Below are 19,523 nucleotides of genomic sequence, written 5' to 3'. Positions count from 1 at the left end.
CTGAGGGAAAGTGTTAAGCATTGACAATATCTACTAGCTTTTATATGAGCTTTCTTCATGAACAACAATGGAATAAACATGTTTACCTTTCCAAGTTTCAGAATTCAAACATCGTGAATTGCTTAAGCAGATTACATTAAATTTTTAATATACAGGCAATAAAATGTGGGCCTACGTACAAGTACAGACTGAACACACTTGAGTAGTAGAGTGGCCGGCTGCGGAATGCAACAGCTTTCGTAGCTGCTACCTCGAGGCAACTGCTAGGTTCCACGCATGTGTCTCGTATAGCTCATACACGCAGGGGCGTCTGCGTCAGGTGTTGGGTATGTTGCGACACCACGTACACGCGCACATGGGCTTGGACCCTCCCGCGTGTAGTCGTCACTGCCTCCCTCTCCACCACATTTGAGGTGGTGTCGTCGGTCGACATCGACACCTTCGCCTCAGAACAGCGCAAGGATCCTTGGGTGGCCTCTCTGTTGCATCTCCTTTATGGCTCGCCTGCATCTCCCAGCTCCCGTTCCCTGCGTTAAAAAAATTAAATTATGGGGTTTTACGTGCCAAACCATGATCTGATTATGAGGCACGCCGTAGTGGGGGACTCCGGAAATTTGGACCACCTGGGGTTCTTTAACGTGCACCTAAATCTAAGTACACGGGCGTTTTTGCATTTTGCCCCCCTGGAAATGCGGCCACCGTGGCCGGGATTCGATCCCGCGACCTCGTGCTCAGCAGCCCAACACCATAGCTACTGAGCAACCACGGCGGGTCGCTCCCTGCACCGCCAAGCTGCCCATTTTTCTGTCCGGGATAACCTCTTGTATCGACGCAACTACCAGCCCGATGATCGCAAGTGGCTCCTAGTTATCCCGAGGACTTTGCGTTCCGCCATGTGCGCGTCTTTCCATACCGACCCGCAATGTGAACACGCAGGCGTTTTGAAGATGTATGAGCGCCTGCAGCACGATTACTACTGGCGAGGAATGTTTAACTTTGTCCAAAAGTTTGTCCGCTCGTGCCCGCAATGCCAAAGCCGCAAATCCTCGCCTCATTCAGCCCACGGTTTATTACAGCCGCTACCGTGACCTGCTCGTGCCTTCGACCATGTGGGAATTGACCTGTACGGGCCGCTACCGCTAACACCTGCTAGAAAACGATGGATTATTGCCGCAGTTGATCACCTTACACGCTATGCTGAAACCGCCGCTCTAACTGTAGCCACCGCCAGTGACGTTGCATCCTTTCTGCTCCATCGCTTCATTCCTGGTCATGGTCCACATCGGGAACTGCTGAGCGATAGAGGCCGTTTGTTTTCGTCGCAGGTGGTTGAAGCTCTGCTTGCTCAATGCCGCGTTGTTCACCAGACCACCACGGCGTACCATCCTCAAACTAAGGGGCTTACGGAGCGTTTCAATCGAACCCTTGATGACATGCTCGCCATGTACGTTTCATCGGATCATACAAACTGGGACATCATCCTCCCATTTCTCACGTACGCATACAATATGGCTACACAAAGTACTACGGGATTTTCCCCATACATTCTCCTCTAGGGTCGCCATCGTTCCCATACCATCGATACGGTTTTACCTTATCAACCAGACGCGTCAGAACGTGCTCCTGTTTCAGCGGTTTCTTGATACGCCGAGGAATGCCGTCAATTATCCCGAAATTTCACCTCCGAAGACCAACAACGACAAAAAGGCAATCGTGATGGCGACGCTACGAACCCGAAATTCGCTACAGGCACACTTGCCTCGTTGTCCGTGCCTTGTACCACGCCTGGGCTTTCGGCACTCGGCTTTCGGCAAAACTTCTCTCGAAGTATGACGGACCATACCGCATCGTCGAGCGCACCTCCCCGGTCAACTATGTCATAGGGCCGCTTACACCGACATCCGGCAAACGCCACCGTAGACGGGATGTTGTCCGCGTTCACCGCCTGAAGCAATACTAGGACCCGCTCGTCTCCACGTCGTAAAGTCGCCACGATGGCACCGCCTTTGCACCGGAGGTAATTGTAATGAAGAAGAAGTGCACATGGACAAGGCCAGCCAGATCGTCTGTTCGATGACTGCAGTGCAACCAGTGGGCCAGCCGGATCACCAGTGCTTAACATGAGTGTAAGCCGCTCGGGCAACCGCCTGTTCCTGCTCTGCGTCACCTGACTTCTCGTTTACGAACAGACGCTACCACCTGAACAGTTTAATACACCCCTTTACAGGGAGAATAAACTGATACGGAGGCGGGGCCCGTGACGTAAGCCTGACATGGTCCCTCGGTGCCGGAGTAGACAGGGAAAGCAACGTCGCTTGGCAGATGCTAAGCGAGGCAACGGGAAAGAGGGTCGAAGTTGATCCAGCAGTCCATGTTGGAGAGACCAGTATAGCAACGCTACGTCTCAATTGCTCCGTTCTCCTGTAATAAAGAACCTATTTGATAGGTTCCAGTGCTAAAACGTTCCCCAGACGACACCATACAACTACCAGTATATAATGAAAATTTCCTGTGAAGCCTGGTGAGAGACCGATTTAACAGCTTCGATGTTACGAGCATTCTATGTGTAAGCCAGAGCAGAAAACGTTTACTACTGGAGGTGTTCTGCGAGTACTGACAAATCTGTGGCTTACAATGCAAAGCTGAAGGCAAGGTTCTCAGCATGGGAGAGCCTAAAACAGTACTAAAGTTGTGAGGGTGGCAAAAGCAGAAATGAGATTGTTCACTTTAGAATAAGGTAAGAAACTGACGCCATGAAATATTTATGCTGGTGGCTCGTGGCGAATTGGCAAAATAAAATGAATGCCAATACAAGTAGATGTAGTGGAGCCGCCATAAATTGATCTGCGGTAATAATATAAAATGTGTTTCTGTATGAAATATGGCGAAATGCATGAGTCAATATAAATGATGATAAAAAGCTATGTAGTGATGGGTTCCATATACATTTCTTTATTGCCTAGGGTGATTGCGTCGACCCTAACCTCGGATATGAAGATTCGCATTGAAGATAACGTTATCTACTCGCCCTACCCAAACTCTGAAATTCCGGTCTGCTCTTTCTACACACTGGCAAGACAGAGACTGCTTGTGGATCCCGACAACATTGCTCTGGTAAGCATGCCGTTCTCTTCTTTTTTATATTATCGAGTAATATCCGCAGTTCTGCTCCTCTCAATGGCCTAGTGTATACGTGCAAAATAAAATGTAGACACCGTTAAGGTATAGCGATATCGCAGTGTTCTAGGGAAAAACGAAAGAAGGTATAAGTTACGATAACTCACAAGCGGAGGTACCAAAACTTCTGCAGCAGGTGTGATTTTACCAAATTCCCCTACCCACTAAAGTAGATTCGCCTAAGTGCGGCAACATGGCAACTTGTTGATTACCTGCGTTGAAGGTAACCATATTCGGGTCAGCCTACTGAAGGCAGGGCAATACACAAGCACAGCTCTATAGGCCAGCGTTAGGATAGGCATAGGTTACAAAATTGGAAACACTTTCACCGTGGTCAACGCCTGCATGACGCTCCTTCGGGGCCAGCCTAGCCCGCACACTCTTCAGAGCAACGACGAAAGAAGGCAACAGACAGCTACACTCGGAAGGAAAGACGAAGGTTATAGAAGGACGAAACGCCCTTTAGCACATCAAACAGAGCCCGGTTAAGAAGCACCAACGATAGGACAAGCGATAGAAATGAAAATGTGCGAAAGTGAATAAATGAATCAATCAATCAGTCTTTCATTTTCTCTAAAATAGAGAAGGAGACAGGACTAAAAGCTCGCAAGCTTGACAGAAGTCCTGCCCACCTTTCAACTTAGCAGTACAGCAGACCAACGACAAAAGGTACTTTTTCACACAAACAAACAAAAAAACGCTAGGTAAGAAACAGCGCTATTCATTACGATAAAAAAATAGCAACATCGCTATGGGAAAGAAAGAAACATTTTATAAATGCATGCGGTATCATCACATAAACTTGTTCAGAAAAAATTGTTTAATAGCCATATTTGAATGCTCTAAAGGGTTAAACATTTCTAGATTTAACTTATTTAATAACACTGGCAGAGTATAAGCGATAGATTACTCGGTGTAATGTGCTGTAGGTGTCAGAACTAACAACATTTTTTTATGTCTGGTCTGCGGAATTTGGGTGTTTTTGCAAGTTCTGCCAGATGACCAATATGATTTTCCTCATTTCGTGAAGAGGATTTGAAGCTCATTAAAAGTCTGTAATTGTATAAAACAGAGACTGGTAATTTTTCATATTTTGAAAACGGTCACGTATTGGGAAACAGTAAGGCACACCAGCAATGCATCTCACAGCACTTTTTTGACGAAGGTGCAACTTGGACAAATTAGTGATACCCGTAGTACCCCAGACGGTACTACAATATTGTAAGAGAGAGAGAATGAAATAGTTATAAACCAGCAGCTTAACTTTAGCAGGAAAAATATCGCGCAGGTGCGACATAACACCGACTGCTGAAGATATTTTTGATCTTATATAATCAACGTGATCATTCCAAGTCAAGTGTTTAGAAAATATGACGCCAAGGATTCTGACAGAATCTACTATCTCTACAAGATCATGGCTTAAGTATACATTGAGCGGCCTGGATATTGCCTTCCCTTTTGGAAAGTATAATACTATATTTGTCTTTTTTTAGAATTGATCTTCAGACTATTTGCGTTCGCCCATTTATTCAACGCATCTAGTGTTCTACTTGCGTTCTCTTCGATATCACTTCCCGATTTCTCGGATAACACTGAAGTGTCATCAGCATCAGACATAAGTTTACTGTCAGTTGCACAATGCGCAATATCATTTAGATAAACTATGAACAAGAGCGGCCCCAAAATGCTTCCCTGAGGGACTCCTGCACTAATGTGTTGTGTTGAAGAGATGGATTTTTTTTAAATCTACATATTGTGCTCTATGTGAGAGGTAGGACTTCATAAGCTCTTGGGCTTTACCGCGGACACCGTAGGATTCAAGTTGATTTAGCAGAATTCCCTGGTTTATTAAATCAAAAGCTTTGGTAAAGTCTATGTATATTCGTGCAACTATTGCCTTAATTTGAAACGTTTCTATTACTATTTCTTTTTTAGTTATTAATGCTGTTTATGTGGATATCAGATATTAATGCTGTTTATGTGCATATCAATATCATATTATAAATGTGTGTGATAGCCGGGCATATGAAATGCAGAACATGTTTAATGGGCGCTATTTGAAGGCCACTTGCATCTACTGACTTACTATCTTTTATAGCAATCAGGCACGAGAAAACTTCTGCGCAGTTGGCGGGACCAAAGAAAAGTGATGTTGGACTGCTGCCTCCTTTTGTCGTGTCATGAGAACTCTCGACGCTTTCCAGAGAGGGCCCCACATACCTGTTGGGACCTCCACCGTTAGGAAGGCTGGGGCGGCTCGCGAGTATGGAAAACAAACATGGCGCAATAATAAACGTATCGTTCATTCTCTTGTAAAACCTGAAGTCTCTGGGTCTTCCTCCAACCCCTCGACAAACACGACATGGTGGCAGCGGTGAACAAGAGGTCGCCTAGCACCCGTTGAGAGCCACGAAACGACCAACATGCCAGACGCAAGGGAAAACGACGCTCAACAAGCAGCTGCAGCGGGCCGGCAAAATGGCGCGAACTTTTTCAACCCGTTCGCTGTCTAACTGCCGAGAAGTTGGATTTCCGAGACCCAAATGACTGGAAACGTTGGGTCGCAAGGTGGGAACACTATCGCATTGTGTTTGGACTTCACCTTCGTGATGTAGAAACACAGGTGAACACGTCCGTAAACGCGATGGGTAAGGAAGCCGAAGACGTATTGGTGTCACTAAGCCTGACAGCCGCCGACCTCGCGAACTGCGCCACAGTGAAAAGCATGTTCGAGGGACACTTCATACCGTGCTCAAACGTCATTTTCGAGAGGGCCAAGTTCAATCGCCGAAAGCAGAAAGCGAACGAGTCGGTCGAATCGTTTATCACAGACCTGCACAAGCTCGCGGAAACGTGTGAATACGGTTCACTGAAAGACGATCTCATTCGTGACCGGTTGGTTGTAGCACTTTTGGACCTCGGTCTAATGGAAAAGCTGCAACTAGACTCGAAACTCACACTTCAGTCGGCAATGAAAAATTGCACGGAACTCCGAAATCGTGAAAAAGCAACAGAACGAGCTACGCGACAGAACGGAACACGGTGCTGCGGTCGAGGAGCTGCGACGGTCACAAGAACGCCGGAACCATGGAGGCGCGCAGCGGAAACCAGCAAAAAAAATATGAGGTTTCACGCGCCAAAACCACGATCTGATTATGAGGCACGCCGTAGTGGGGGACTCCGGAAATTTGGACCACCTGGGGTTCTTTAACGTGCACCTAAATCTAAGTACACGGGTCAACCAACCTCCAGCGGTGCACTTCGCGGGACGAAATTTGAGCAAGTGGTGCGGCAGTACACAGCAGCACTCCAAGAAGCAGTGTCCAGCCTTCGGAAAACTGTGCAACAACTGTGGGAAAACTGGTCACTGTGCAACAGTATGCTTGTCGGGACGCTAGCAACCGACAGGGTAAAGGGCGTTTGGGTCCAGCACCAGGAAATTAGGGACAGTAAACGCGGAGGAAGTGGCTCTTGGTGAGGTCAGCGAGGCAGACACTCTCGAACATTGGTTCATCATTGCACTTGTGAACAGTCGTCCTGTTCGGTTCAAAGTCGACACAGGAGCAGACGTGAGTGCAATACCTGCTTCGCAGTATGACAGCCTCCGCATGCAGACTCTGAAAACTCCCGACAAAAGACTTTTCAGACCTAGCAGAACACCCATCAAAACAAAGGGAATGTTGATGCAACAATTGCATGGCAAGGCAAGTCTGTTCAGCAACAGGTTTTTGTAGTGGAAGGCTTGCAAACAGCTCTATTGGGACGACCAGCCTCTCGTGCCAGTGCTCTCGACATACTGTTACAGCTGGAGGCAGTTGAGGCCAACAAACAAACCGCAGCAAGAACCATGGTGTCCCCCAAGGCAAGACCAGAGTTCTGCCAACTCTTCACAGGACTTGGTAAAATGAAAACTGTCAACAAGGTGACACTCAAAGCAAATTCTACGCCTTATGCAGTGGCAACGCCTCGACGAGTGGCTGTTCCACTCCAGCCTAAAGTCGAACAAGAACTACAGAGAAGGAAGGATCTGGGAGTGATCCAGCAGGTTTACCATGTGACACCCTGGGTGCACCTATGGTCATTGCATTGAAACAGAATGGAGAGATCAGAATCTGCATTGACTACACTGAATTGAACCGCCAGCTGATCCGGGAAAGGGTCATCATGCCTACAGTTGAAGAAAACTTGGCGAAGCTGGCCAATGCAAAAGTTTTCAGAAAGCTCGATGCTAATTGTGGCTACTGGCAGACACCCCTCGCACCAGAGTCCCAGGACTTGACCACATGTTCACGCCGTTTGGGAGATTTCAGTTCCTGCGATTACCTTTTGGCATTGCGACAGCGCCAGAGTTCTTTCAGCGAGAAATGCTTCGAATTCTTAAAGGACTCCCTGGAATACATGTCACCAGGACGATGTCGTCGTTGGTTTTGGGAAGAACCAGGCGGAGCACAACGCAAACCTCACAGCACTGCTTCAGAGTCTCAAGGACGCAGGAATGACTCTAAATTCATGCAAGTGTGAATTCAGAAAAAGAAGAGTCAAGTTTCTCGCGCGCATCTTTAATGAAGCGGGCATCGCTGCTGACCAGGAGAAAACTGAAGCCATCAGAAAGATGCCAGCACCAGAGAACACCACCGAGCTCAGGTCGTTCCTGGGCATGGTCAACCAGCTGGCGAAATTTCTCCCGGGACTGGCCGAGAAGACAAAACCATTGCGAGAGCTGCTGCTGGATAAAGCTGTTTCGGTTTGGCACCAGACTCAACGCGAAGCCTTCGACCCGGTCAAGGATGACCTGACGACAACACCAGTGTTGTGCTACTACGATCCACAAAGGCATCTGACGATATCAGCTGATGCCTCCTCCTATGGCTTCGGGGCTGTTCTGCTCCAAACAAATGACGATGGCAAGCGGCAGCCAGTGGCATACCCTTCCAGGGCAATGACACCGACAGAGCAAAAGTATGCTCAGGTGGAGAAGGAGGCACTTGCCATAACATGGGCATGTAAACGCTTCAGGATGTATGTGCTCGGTCTGCAGTTCAGCATAGAGACTGATCACAAACCCTTGGTGCCTTTGTTCTCAACAAAACGCAATAACGAAATGACACCTCGACTGCAGCGATTTCGCATGCGTGTGCTTCAGTATGACTTCACGATTTCACACATACCAGGAAAGGACATGCACACAGTTGATGTCTTGTCACGTAAATCGCTTCAGTTCTCCGGGAAACACCTTGCAACCGTCATAGAAGATTATGAACTTCTGAACATTGAGCAGCTGCCAGCATCAACTGAGATGCTGAACAGGATCAAGGTCGAGCTGCAAAAAGATGCAACGACATCACTGGTCATGCACCACTGCATTATCAAATGGCCAAAAAACAGAAATGCTGGCACCTTAGGTGCGCAAGTATGCAAGTGTGGCTGATGAACTGTCTGTCGTACAGGGACTCCTACTTCGGGGCACAAGGATAGTCTTTCCCCCTTCATTACGTAAAGAAGTTCTGCAGCGACTACACACAGGACACCAAGGCGTTGTGAGATGCCGAGCAAGAGCACGGGAGTCTTCGTGGTGGCCAGCAATCAGCCAGGACATTGAAACGTACGTGAGTAGATGCCCAACCTGCACAATGCACCGTCCTGTGGCAAATGAACAGTTGCTTCAGACACTGCTCCCAGAACGCCCGTGGCAAGTGGTCGGCACAGACTTGTTCCACCACGAATGGAGGAACTACATAGTAGCTGTTGACTACTACTCAAGATTTTTTGAACTGGAAGGGTTTTGTGGAACACAAACCAAACATGTTGTGAAGTTCCTTAGTAATTTGTTCGCTGCTATGGCATTCCGGACATTTTGAGGTCCGACAATGGCCCGCAGTACAGCTCACTCGAGTTCCTGCAATTTATGAGCAGTTGGGGTGTAAGACATGTGACCTCCAGCCCACATTACGCGCAAAGCAATGGCGAAGCTGAGAGAGCTGTCCAGACTGCCAAGAACATCATCCGCAAATCCACAAATGTTGCGGAAGGCCTTCTTGCCCACAGAGCTACACTTGGACCCGAGGGTTACTCGCCAGCTGAGCTTCTCATGGGCCGCAAGCTCAAAACAAACGTTCCTACTCTGCCTGGAACACTTGAGCCCAAGTGGGAATACCAGAATCAGTTCTGGCAAAAGAATGCGGTCATTCATGAGCGAGAAGCCAAACACTACAACAGGAGGCGTAGAACAAGAGACAGGCCACCGCTACAGCCAGGTACAGTTGTCCAAATCAGACATGGGAGCCAACAACAACGAACCATCGTTGGAGTTTCAAATTCACCGAGATCTTATGTTGTGCAAACGGCCAAAGGAAGCGTTCGTCACACAAAAGCACATCTGCAAGAGGTACCAGAAGTTGCACCATCGAACCAAGCAGGAACGGGCTAGTCAGAAGAAGCCAACCACACCACCCGCAGTGGGCTAGCCATTAAACCACCGCCACGCCTGAACCTATGAGCAAGCTGAGGGCTTGTCTTTTCAAAAGGGGAAGGTGTCGTGTCATGAGAAATCTCGACACTTTCCAGAGAGGGCGCCACATACCTGTTGGGACCCCCACCGCTAGGAAAGCTGAGACGGCTAAAGTCGGGTCGCGAGGATGGAAGACAAACATGGCGTAATAATAAACGTATCTTTCGTTCTCTTGTAAAACATGACGTCTCTCGGTCTTCCTCCGACTCCTCGACAGCACGACACCTTTCATGAATTCAATGTAATTTTGGTCGTTATTTATTTTACATTGAGAAGCTTGTTGAATCAAAAAAGTTGATAAAAGTGTCAGCTAAGCAATTGCCAGAAATTGGCTTTCCCTCATGCTTGCTGAAAGTTATCCAGAGTATCAGGAGTATTTGGCTTCAATAAGGAATTCAATTTCCGCCAAATAACATCCGATCGTTGTTCAGTCGCACTCCAAAATATATTTATAAAGCAAGCATTCCGAGCCCTCTTGAGCTTCGATGTAAGATTATTTCTGTACTTCTTGAATCGGTGAAACAAGTTTTCATCCTTCGATTTTAGGAATTGTGCGTACAAGCTATTCTTATGCTTAACCATTACGAGTAACTCAGACGTCATCCAGGGTGTTCGCGCCCTTGATGGCGTGGTCACTTTGTTCAGTGGAAAGTGTGCGTCATAGATGCTCTTAAATGAGCCCGGTTAAGAAGAATCAACGATAGCTCAAGCGAGAGAAATGAAAATGAGCGGAAGTCACTGCTATAGCTCAAATTGCCACCTTCAAGTCTACATGTGATTAGATTATTCACTTTCTTAGGTGTTTTCTTTATCGATCCCGTTCCTAAGCTTAGGTAGATTTTTTTTACAGCGAAGCTGTTAAGGGCTCACTCTTCGATGGTCGCGTCCGGCAATTGAAAAAATATCGCCGCATATCCGCGAAGTGAATGGTGATGAGTGGGCGAAGCACCGGGGATCATTCGGTAAACCATAGCTACGGACAATAGAGAAAGAGAGCGCGCGTCGGGAACGAACGCCCTTGTGCACCGCAGCGTACCTACCGGTCGCCGTGCAAACTAGAGCTACGGACAATGGACAACGAGGGACAAGGCTCGGCCCTAAGGTGCTTCGCCCCACCAAAATTAGCAGTGGCTTTGCTCGGCTATGCCAGGATATACGTAGCGTGGGCTAAGTCGGCCACATCGTTCAGAACCGGTAGACCTGGTGGCATGGGCGGGCTACGATACCCATTGCTAACGCTAAAGAGTGGAATCTTCTGCTTAACGAGAAAGTTCTTGCACGTTGTACAAACCCGCGCCACGGTTTCACCCCACTCAAGCGGCGCCTCTAAACTCAACGTCTCACGCATGGCACTACTTACCGGCGTCAAGTCTTTTATGTGCCACAGTGTGCCACACACGTCGCACACAGGGGCGCATCCAGGTTTTTTCTGAGGGGAGGGGGGTCAGCTTCTCTCAATGATGATGATGATGATAGTAGCCTTTCTTATTTACCGAAATTCACCGTTTCTGCTCACGATAAACCCGCGTTTTATACGGCTAGAGCAACACCTGTAGCCCACCGTGGTGGCTCAGACAGCGTTGCGCTGCTGAGCACGAGATCGCGGGATTCGCGGCGGTCGCATTTCGATGGCAAAAACGCCCGTGTGCTTGGCACACGGTCGCATTTCGATGCAAAAACGCCCGTGTGCTTGGGTTGTAGTGCACGTTAAAGAACCCCAGGTGGTCAAAATTAATCCGGAGCCCTCCACTACGGCGTGCCTCATAATCAGAACTCATTTTGGCACGTAAAACCCCAGAAAGAAGAAGACCTGTAGCGAAACCAGATATCGGTTTTTCCGAGCTTATAGGAAAAGGACGTTACCCAATACAGCCAGGTGCTTGGCGGCTGTGCCTGATAATACCGGGTGTTCAAAACTAAGCTTTATGGTTTTCTTAAAATTAGGCACTGGGAGGCACACGAAGACCACCTGTGCAAATAAGTTATGTGGTCTGGGGGCACAAAGTGAGATGATAATTATCGCTGTGAGCAGCCCAATTAACTAAAATTGAACAATTATTTTTTTAGACGGCAGTAAGTGGGTATGTTTGTATTGAAAACTTAGAGGCTGTCGTGTTTATTACTGCAGTAAATAAAAGTTAATTATTCAATGTTAGTCAATTCGACTGCTAACAGCGATAATTATGATCTCACTTTGTGCCCCCGTGGCCGCATGACTTATTTGCGCAGGTGGTCTTCACGTGCCTCCCAGTGCCTAATTTTAAGAAAACCATAAAGCTTAATTTTGAACACCTGGTATATCTAGCCTGTATTCTTTCTTAAAATAAAATTTGGGATGATCTGTTGCAGGTTCGTTATAAATGCGTAAGCACGGGTCCGTCTTTGTAGTTCTGTTGGGACACCTTGTTTTATTTAAGGAGATTCTATGTGTTCGGCTGAGACACCTTCGTTTGCTTTGGAGCTCCAACGCGGCAACCACTACGCTGGTTGTTTACAATATGCGAATCACCGCGTATGAAGACTCACGACGCCACCTACAAGAAGAACGATGCGGCGTAGTAGCCGAGAGCGCGAGCCAGCGTCTTCATGTTTTGTTTCTCACGCGACGCCATGCTTTTACACAAGGCGCGCATCTGCTCCCGTTTCTCTAACCACGCGACGCCATCCTAGGCCCGAGCGCTGGCGTTGGCCGTCACGCTCCCCCACTTCGCAGCCGCTGCTCGAGGCTTCGCCCTGCTCCGCAAAAACGCCCACTCAGATAAACGGATCCGGCGGCTTTAACCCTACTATGCCTTATGTACGGCAATAAAACTGCGAAGTTACAATGAAAAACTTGTAGCGTACTGCGCTCGTACTGGATATTGTCAACGTGTAACTGTGATCACAATGAGTGCTACAGTTTAAAAAAAAAGTTGCCCATGCGTAGTTCTTGTTACCCCAAGGGGCAACTAAGTTGATCAGGCGCGAAGGCACTCGCGCGGACATCGACGTGCTTGGCAAAAGGGACGTCTCCTCGTTCATTCGACGCAACCGAAGGGATGAGTAAGGCACCGCCGGCGCCAGGAGGTCGAGGTGTTAATGAGAAAAAATAACTACGGCAACATCGCAACACCACACCCCGACGGAATACAACTAAGCTTGTGAGCGAGCTAGCTTTACTTCCACATGGCTGATATCACTGGTACTCGCGAAAAATACTTTTGAAGAATGCTGGTGGCCATATTTTTTTTGCGACAGGGCCGTCCCCCTGTCAACGAGGGGGCGATGCGGAAATCTGAGGGGGGGGGGGGGGTCAGGACATCCGGACATCCCCCCTGGATCCGCGCCTGGTCGCACACATATCCAAACGGATTCTTTACGAAGTCCGTCTCGAAGGTCCGAGTCGCACTGGCGCTTTCGCCAAGTTCCACCGTATAGTCAGTCAATCGACGAGCCTCGACGTCATCGATGGCGTCTTGTTGTTGCTGCTGCTGAGATGGTCGGGCACGTCGCTCAGCCTCCTGGTGAGGCCGCTTTGCTAGACGTTCCTCCATTTGCTCCGGTGTGTCCGCAGCATGTTTAGCCTTCTTCTGTTCGTTCTTCCTACGCTCAACCGCTAATTGCCAGGCAGCTACTTCGGGATTCGATGAATTAAGCTTCTCCGCTCTTCTGCGCCCCTAAGCAGCAATTTCACTCTCCTTTTCCATGGCTATACCACACTGGCAAATGATCAAACGCCGGGCAAATGCCTGGCGCGCCAGCTGTGCGCCGTGTAACGTCACTGCTCCTCGCGCATGCGCAGCACGTCTCTCCAGGAGTCACGTGAAACTGCTCAACCTCGGCTCGTGTAGCTCACGCTACAAAAACTCTCATTGGCCGTATGCTGTAGGTGCGAGTGAAAGCGCGCGGGGCCGAGAGACGCGCGCTTTCACGGGGCGCGAACGCACGGCGGAGAGCAAACGCGACTTATGTGCGAGTGAAAGCGCGCGAGGGCGAGGGACGCGAGCTATCACGGGAAACGAACGCACGGCGGAGAGCAAACGCGACTTCCCAGTGAAAGGGGAGTGGTGGGCGAGGAGGGCATCGAGGCACCCTTCACTGTGCGTGTGCGTGCCCGCTCTCCCTACCCACTGCGGCGTATGCGCGCAGCCCTGCGGGCGATACGCAATACATTTTTAGGGGCGAAGCTCCTTATAGCGGCACCTGTTCGTCCCCGTCGTAGTAGGTAGCCACGTCTAGTTTTATGAATTGCTCAATAGATGGCGTTGTGTGTCCGTATATGTATGTATACCCATATATACATATATATGTATACGTATAGTATAACCGGAAGCCGACTTCCGCTTCCGGTTCCACTTCCGGTTCCGCTTCCGGCTTCCGGAGAACGCTTCCGGCGTTTGATGAAAAAAAAGTTCCGAAAGTTGTGTCCGTAGCGCGGAATCGAACCAGGGACCCCTCGCTTCCGAACGCGCGGCGCTAACCACTACGCCACGAAGCGCACATAGACACATGCACTACGATGGCAATATATACCCAACATTAACGAAAGGCCGCGTTTCTAGCGCGTTTCTCACGCGTTTGTGCTAGCGCGTTACGGCACGTGTAAGAAGCTGGTGTAAGACGCTGTGGCCTCTCCACCTTACCTTCAACGCGTTTCGAACGCGCTGCCCAAGACCGTGGCAAGTCAAGTTCAAGTCGAGGAGCGTTTATGAATACGGGGGGTATACTCTCTCAGCAGTCATGTGATGGCGTCGGCAAACGCGGTGCACGTGCCGGCATGTGTAAATGGCTGCGTAAGACGCTGTGGTTGCTCCCCCTTACTAGAGAGTACTGCACGTTTCTAACGCGTTTGTGCTATCGTCCCCTTAAGCGGGAGATCCGATGATTCCCTCCGGTGCTTCGCCCACTCATCATCATTCACCCCGTGGATATGCTGTGATTTTTCTCTCTACTCTGTCACTATCTCTCCTTCACCCCTTCCCTGTACAGCGCTGTTGAGGTGCCCTCCCCCGAGAGGCAGTTACGGCGCTGTACTTTTCTCCTATTTCTAAGAATCACTCACACACAGCCCCGCGGGCCTCTGCTGCCTGTGCCGCAGACTCTCTCTGGGCTCTCACCCGCCTCTCCCCTAAGGGCACGTTCACAATGGGGAATTCGGCGTCTACAGCGAACGGATTTCTCCTGCCGCCGAAATTCGCGTCGTTCATACTGCTAGCCTACCGCGCCGCCGGAACGGTGGCCAGACGCCTTGTGGCGTCGCAGACCCTACCCCGCAGCAGCATGGAACGTTGACAGGCGTTTCACTCTGCTGCATCTAGTTTTCATACTCGGTGATAGAAACAGTGATTTTGTCAACAAAATGTAGTCAACTAAATGGAGAAAGCGTGACAGAAACGATGCGAACGACGCAACAAAGACGGTGCGTCGAGCAGACGACAGCTACTCAGCCTGTGAGTTCGCCTCAGCCTATGGGCGCTTGCCAAGGCGTTCGCTGGACTCACTCCGCCTTTCTATACACTCTATTGAAACTACGCACTTATCTCCTCTCGTGTAGAGTTGGCATGTTTTTATTTTGTGGCTCTTCGTCACTGCTTGCAACGACGATGATGCTAAGCCTGCTGGCATACACCTTGCTGGCGATGCACGACGCGTAGAATCATTCGCCAAAGCAACGACGCCAGCGGTGGCGGGGGGTTCTTCCTGCAAGACCGCGAGAAGCTGGGTCACGCCACTTTGTCAGGTCACGTTGTGCTTCACATGGTGCTTGTCGAAAACGATGGGGTGGGCACGCACCTATTCGATGAGCATTTCCGATGTCGCGACGAGCCTTGAAGACTGCGACATGACGAGCGCGTCGGACTTGGCCGCCATCTTTCGAATTTCTCACTCGCACTCCGATTGGCCCGCGGTGAGGGAATCCGGCGGCAGCTGCCGCAAAAATCGGTCCAGGAGTGATCGGCGCGGAAAGGGCTATTCCGGTGGATCTCGCCGCCGCCGAACTGGGTTCCGCGCCGCTCCAGACGCCGAATGTCTCAGTGTGAACGCGCCCTTACAGTGTCGACAACGGCGTTGAGCCGTTAATTCACGTAGCCAGCGTTTTGAGAGCGGTTGTGTGCGGTCACACTAACAACGCGCACAACTGTTGTCGACGGCGGCGGCGTTTTGCCCGTGTTCGCACCGAACGCGCGCGGCGTTGGTGACGTGTGTATGAAAAACGTGCCAATCTTTGCCGTACACCCTATGGCGGTGTACCGTATCGACCATAAGGCCATGGTCCCTGTGGTCACTAAATAAATTAAAACCACCGGATCATGTCTATTTCTCATTCTTTAATAGTTCAAATAACCAATTACACCATTACATCTTAATAGTCATAATTGGAAATACATAATTCCGACCTTAGTACAGCTTCGCTGGTCTTCCATCTCCACCCCAGTGGAAGGACTGACAGTTTTTTTTTTTTTTGAGCAACTTATCTGCGGCTAGATGGGTGTTTAAAAAACAGCGTGGAGATCCTTCTCGTGCAGAAGTTGCACTAGTCGCTTAGTGAACTTATCGTCCTTCGTCCAACGTCCATAAGCGTCGGTTTGACCCATTCTTAGCCTGGTCGCTCTAAGTGTCCTCTGTCCAGTCAGCCTCCTCCTTGAGCAGAGCCACGAGAGGTGGTAAATATCCGCTGTAGATGCTAGAGCAGCACAATTTGTACAGTTCGCGGGGAGTTTAGATGTTGGATAGCAGGCCCAGGTGACGCGATGTGTATTGGTTGCCCCAGCCCGCAGTTCTTGAAGAGATACTTTCTTCACCAGAAAAAGTTACAGAGAAGGGAGCAGACACTCGTAGGCATTAAGTGCGCGGGTCCCTACGGCGAAGTGATTTCGTTCTTAAGAGGGTATAAGTTGGGATTTCCAGCGCAGAAATATAGTGCGCGCATCTGTCTGTTAGGTCGCTGTGCTGGTTCTACGTCCGTGTAGCCAGCGTACATTGAAAATGTATAAAAAGGCCTGTGAAGATTGCGTATGTCTTCACCAATTTGTGACCTCTTGCCAGTGAATCCAACTCGCGGGATTTCTCCCTAGATCTGGTGTTGTTGGCAGAAACTTAAGTATTTGGCGTCTGTATTGTAATATCTAGTGTTTTCGAAAACATTTTGAGAGCTGTTCCCAGCAATGGATCCATGAACTTTGGACCGTAATTTTATTTTGTCAATTTCCACAATTTAGCCCTTCGTCGTTGACTGGGACGTCGTTGTCATCACCGGGATGAGCCACATGGCGCGACGGTTATGATAAGAAACCAAGAATGAACCGTTACAAAACGCAGCCTCTGCAATGGTGCAGGCGTGAATACCAGCCATTTGGAAAACGAAAATAGCTGGTGACTCATTCACATTTTCTTTCTGCCTCTTGTCAAGCACTGCTCTGGACGGAAAGCAACATATGATCACTTTGTCTCACCGGTCAAAGCTAATTTTAAATCCTAAACGCTCTCTGGAAGCCAACGAAGAACGATGTTAGCGGGCTGAAACAGACGTCGTAACCTATAACAAATTTACATAATCTAAGTTTGCATTCCGTCAAAAGTGTTTCTTCAAACCGAAATAAATACAAACAGGCAGCAGACATCAGCGAATCCTTCTAGACTGAACTCATTTACTACGATAACAGCAAAATTACACAGTTAACACAATCTCATTTTCGCTTACCTGCTTTAAAAAGAAAGAAAACGTGGCAGAACTCATCTCACGATTAATGTCGACATTACAGTGATTAGCAATGAAGCAATGTAGCGTCACACTGTATTGCCGCCGCCCAAACTCGCCATGTATGAGGCGTGTATGCAGTCGGGCGGCGGAGTCTTCTTCCTCTTCAAGCTCCCGCTGCTGCTTGTGGCAGTGGCCAGTTCGGCTCATGTACACTTAGTACAGCTGAGCAAAATCTCGTAAATTACTTCTGGGGCACAGCAGATGAACGCGATAAAATGCAATGCTAAGGGCATATATACTCGCTCAATCCGCCCGTGCGCTCCGCACGCCTCCGCTCTCTCGCGGACTGGGGCGGTAGGCCGAAAGGCGGATCATGTCGAAAAAGTCGGTGTACGCTGCATCCGCACGAGCGGATTGCATGCGCACTCCGATTGGACGACGCGCTCTGTTGACAGCTGAAAACCATTGGGCGGAGCAAAGTGTTCAAGGTTGGCAACTATACCTTTGACAGCAGACGACACTGGCACATTTTTGCAGATGGGACTTCAAACTTACGCGTCACGGTGAAAATGCGACTCTCGGCTGTCACATTCTGTTCTGCAGCCGCATGTGTTGCACTGGCGCCGTCATCCTTGTTCGAAACTACCTTTGACCGCAGATGACACTGGCATACTTTTGCAGATGCGGCTTCAAGTTTCCGCGTCACGGCGAAAATGCGACTCTAGGCTGTCACATTCTGTTCTGCAGCCGCATGTGTTGCATTGGCGCCGTCATCGTTGTTCGAAACACCGCACAATCATCCTATCTGCGCCACCTTTTAGAAATGTATTGCAATCGCCTCATGTCGCAACATGGGACGTATTCTAAGATGATCACTGTCAGTGCGCGCTGCATTGGCTTGTTGAGCAAAACCTCTCGAATCATTCAACGTGCCGCGTTCTACGTACGTTACGCGAAAGCAATAATATCGCCGAGTGATTCGACCTAAATCCCCGTGTTCGGTGCGATGGCGCCGTTTCTGTAGTGCTAGTGACAGTTTGCAAGAACACGGAACACACGCACAACTATCGCGGAATACAGCTGCGTAGGTCGACAAGACAGCCCTCCTTACTATTCAGCACGCGTGTGAGGCTCCGAGTACACCTTGCTGATATGCTTGCATTTGCTTGTTCATGCTTTTTTTTTCACTCTGCCAATTTTAAGAGTGTGCTTAAAGCACTGGAATGCATGAAATGCCTTTTCCTTTTTTTTCATATATAAAACCACCAAAGACGAAGTGCGGCATTAAACCTGCCTCTTAGAAATTGAATACTTGCTGCTTGTAAGGATTCCAAACAAAATAAAACCTTAGAAGATGTGCTCAGTCATGAATGAAGTTCTCACCGTGTGTAAAAAGGTTGTGCATGAGTGCTTAACTTTACGCAGCGAAGAATTGAAGGTTAAGCAGCAATTGTACAATTCATTATGACTGGCATAAAAGCAATATGTACGTATATAGTGGTCATCTTATGCAGACACATACTCATGAGATGTTTTCAAGCAGAATATTTATTTGAAAGCAAATAAAAAAATGAATTTGTATTGCTGATAAGACAACTTATTTCGAGTGAAATCAAATAATTACATTCTTTGTTGTCAGCTTGGGTGGCCAATCTGTTGCCCCTTTACTACTTAGAGAGAGAGAGAAAGCTCTTTATTGAAAATGCAGAGTGTTCATTCAGCAAGCATATTTTCGCCTACATGCTACTCGGCAGCGAATAGGACTAAGGAGAAGTATGGCCCTAGAAAAGGGTAAGCAGAAGAAAAATGAAAAAAAAAATGCAGCTCGGGTCATGTTATCAGCAGCAGAGTAAGTGTTCGAGGTGATGAAGGTAGTCGGCCAATGCAAAAGAAAATAAGATCACAGTCTTGATGAGACGATGTGCGTGTCTTAGTTTAGACAGCAAACCTCAATACATTAAAGCAATAAGTCTAGGGCTTTGTGCTGTTTTGATGGGCAAGGCCAGGAACCCAACACCCATGTCAATTTGAGAGGCCTTGGTCGAGCTTTTCCATGTTCATTTTATCTTGGTGTCGCTCGTCTCTTTAAGCTGGGCACTCAAGCAAGATGTGCTCTAGAGATTGTACGGCGCCACTTGTAGTTCTCACAACATGGCT

General features: G+C 48.8%; 1 protein-coding gene across 1 annotated transcript in view; it reads left to right on the top strand.

The window, feature by feature from the left end:
- The first annotated feature begins 2,991 nt into the window (after positions 1 to 2,991).
- LOC119449029 (uncharacterized) overlaps positions 2,992 to 19,523 on the top strand; it is a 198,601-nt gene continuing 182,069 nt past the window's right edge. The window contains exon 1 of the mRNA XM_049666616.1: positions 2,992 to 3,114. Coding sequence (XP_049522573.1) covers positions 2,992 to 3,114 — 123 coding nt within the window. The remainder of the gene's footprint in view (positions 3,115 to 19,523) is intronic.

This window comes from Dermacentor silvarum, chromosome 4, assembly GCF_013339745.2.
Source record: "Dermacentor silvarum isolate Dsil-2018 chromosome 4, BIME_Dsil_1.4, whole genome shotgun sequence".
NCBI classification, from domain to species: Eukaryota; Metazoa; Arthropoda; class Arachnida; order Ixodida; family Ixodidae; genus Dermacentor; species Dermacentor silvarum.
Note: the sequence above shows the minus strand (reverse complement) of the source record. Positions and strands in the feature narration are given on the sequence as shown.